Genomic DNA, 1921 nt, shown 5'->3' with positions numbered 1-1921 from the left:
AATGATTTTCTTGATAAATTTCATAAGAAAAAGTATTATCTACTCTAGTGTCTAACAAATAATTTTTTAATTTATAGCTTCGAAATTCATTAAACAGTAAGATGCATTTTATACTTTTCTCATTAGTAACGGTTATCGTTTTACTAATTTTTATTTATGTTTCCAGGTGCAGTTGCCAAAACCGGACATCAAGTTTAAATTGTAAACTTTAATATTGTATTATATATTAAATAGGTTTAAGAGCCGTGTCTCCGACTTTTGTAAACGCGATAATATCGGCATATCTTACGGATCCGTCGGTGTCAATACAATAGACCTCGTCGAAGCACGTGAAGTCTTTTCTTTCAAGGAACTTCATTAATTCTTCATTGACCCTGTGGTGCCGGCGTGTTTTAAGGAGGGAGTTGTTGGGGGCATTTTCCCAGCACATGAGCTGGTGTTTCAGACTCTCTGCCGCATTTGCGACAGAGGGACCCAACTTCTCCTTGCTGTCCACTGGCTCCTGGGACTCCACGCAAGGGTACATAGTTGATATTAAGTTTCAGGGCGTTGACCCATTCTGACCCCGAGAGTACCTGCTTGCTACATACATATCTAACGGGAGTACATAGGCCAGGTTAGCTAGTTAATATTTATTTGAATTATTGTTGACGCTATGAATTCCATGATATAATACAATTGTTATTAGATATATAAATTGTATACAATATAAATGAATAATACGAAATATATATGTGTATATACATGGATTTCACGAAATGCTATCAAACCATTCATATGAAGTGTATATTCTAAGTACCTAAAAGTTTCAACAGATAAGTTTAAAATGATTTTTTTTTTTCAAAAGTTGACATATTATTAATGTGAGAAGTAATATTAACTTAAAATTTTAATTTCTATTCTTTAATTCAGAAATAAAATGAAGAAATGAGTCATTAAGGAATCATGTGACTTTTTAGAGGTTTTTAATTTGAAGAATATTTTAAAAATTACTAATTATGTTGCCTACTTAGCATATTGTTTATTTTATATAAACTGTAATTATCGACACTTTATAAATCTTATAAATTGAGCTCCCAACCTTAAAATAGGAATAAAACAACATTGAATTAAATTTTTCGCAGATTTAATGTTGCGTCATAACACCATCATCCGTTAATGCCTTCGTCTCTTAACCTATTTTTCTGCAATCGTCACTAGTTATAGTTCTATTACTTAAATGCATTTTAGAAATAATAAAAAAGTGAATAATCATATATGTGATTAAAACTCAATAGCTAAGTAACTGATAAGAAACAATTTTTTTAGACCGTTAATTTTTCTAGTCGTGCAAATTATTTGATCTATCTGTTATCCTCTTTTTACAAAATAGAGAATTATAAATCTTGTAAACATGACATTTGGTTCCCTAATACTTGTTAGCGGTATGGTCCATCTGATGCGTATTGCGGAATCAAGAATTATTTTTTATTAAAATAGAAAATCTCTTGGCTTAAATACGAAACCTGGTTTTTATATAAAAAATAAATAAATAAAACGGTTACCTAGTTAGAACTTATAATTTAGTTTAGAAAGCTAGAATTAAATCTGTGTGGAATATAAAATATTAACACTAACACTAGGTTTGTATCAACACTCCCAGTATTAACGAGAAATCATTATTGTTTTTTACATTATTCTGCAAGCACAGATATCGAATAAAAATCGGTATTCACAGAAATAAATCATGATATATTCAATTAATATGTGTTAACTTTCTTTATTTAATAAATCTATTATATGAACAAGCAATATAAAATTAGTGTCAAGGATATTTTCACTTATTAATTTAAATAATTATTACTTATTGAATGATTTTCTTGATAAATTTCATAAGAAAAAGTATTATCTACTCTAGTGTCTAACAAATAATTTTTTAATT

At 28.7% G+C, this 1921-nt stretch overlaps 1 protein-coding gene across 1 annotated transcript in view; it reads left to right on the top strand.

Moving 5' to 3' along the window:
* LOC106684154 (uncharacterized) overlaps nt 1-240 on the top strand; it is a 13318-nt gene extending 13078 nt beyond the window's left edge. Inside the window, exon 7 of the mRNA XM_014426076.2 lies at nt 167-240. Within this exon, the coding sequence (XP_014281562.1) occupies nt 167-205 (39 nt within the window). The 3' untranslated portion in view covers nt 206-240. The remainder of the gene's footprint in view (nt 1-166) is intronic.
* The last annotated feature ends 1681 nt before the right edge of the window (nt 241-1921 follow it).

Source organism: Halyomorpha halys, unplaced genomic scaffold (assembly GCF_000696795.3).
Source record: "Halyomorpha halys isolate HHAL.00 unplaced genomic scaffold, Hhal_1.1 Scaffold29.1, whole genome shotgun sequence".
In the NCBI taxonomy this organism is placed as follows: Eukaryota; Metazoa; Arthropoda; class Insecta; order Hemiptera; family Pentatomidae; genus Halyomorpha; species Halyomorpha halys.
The sequence above is the reverse complement of the archived record's forward strand: the minus strand, read 5'-3'. Positions and strand labels throughout refer to the sequence as shown.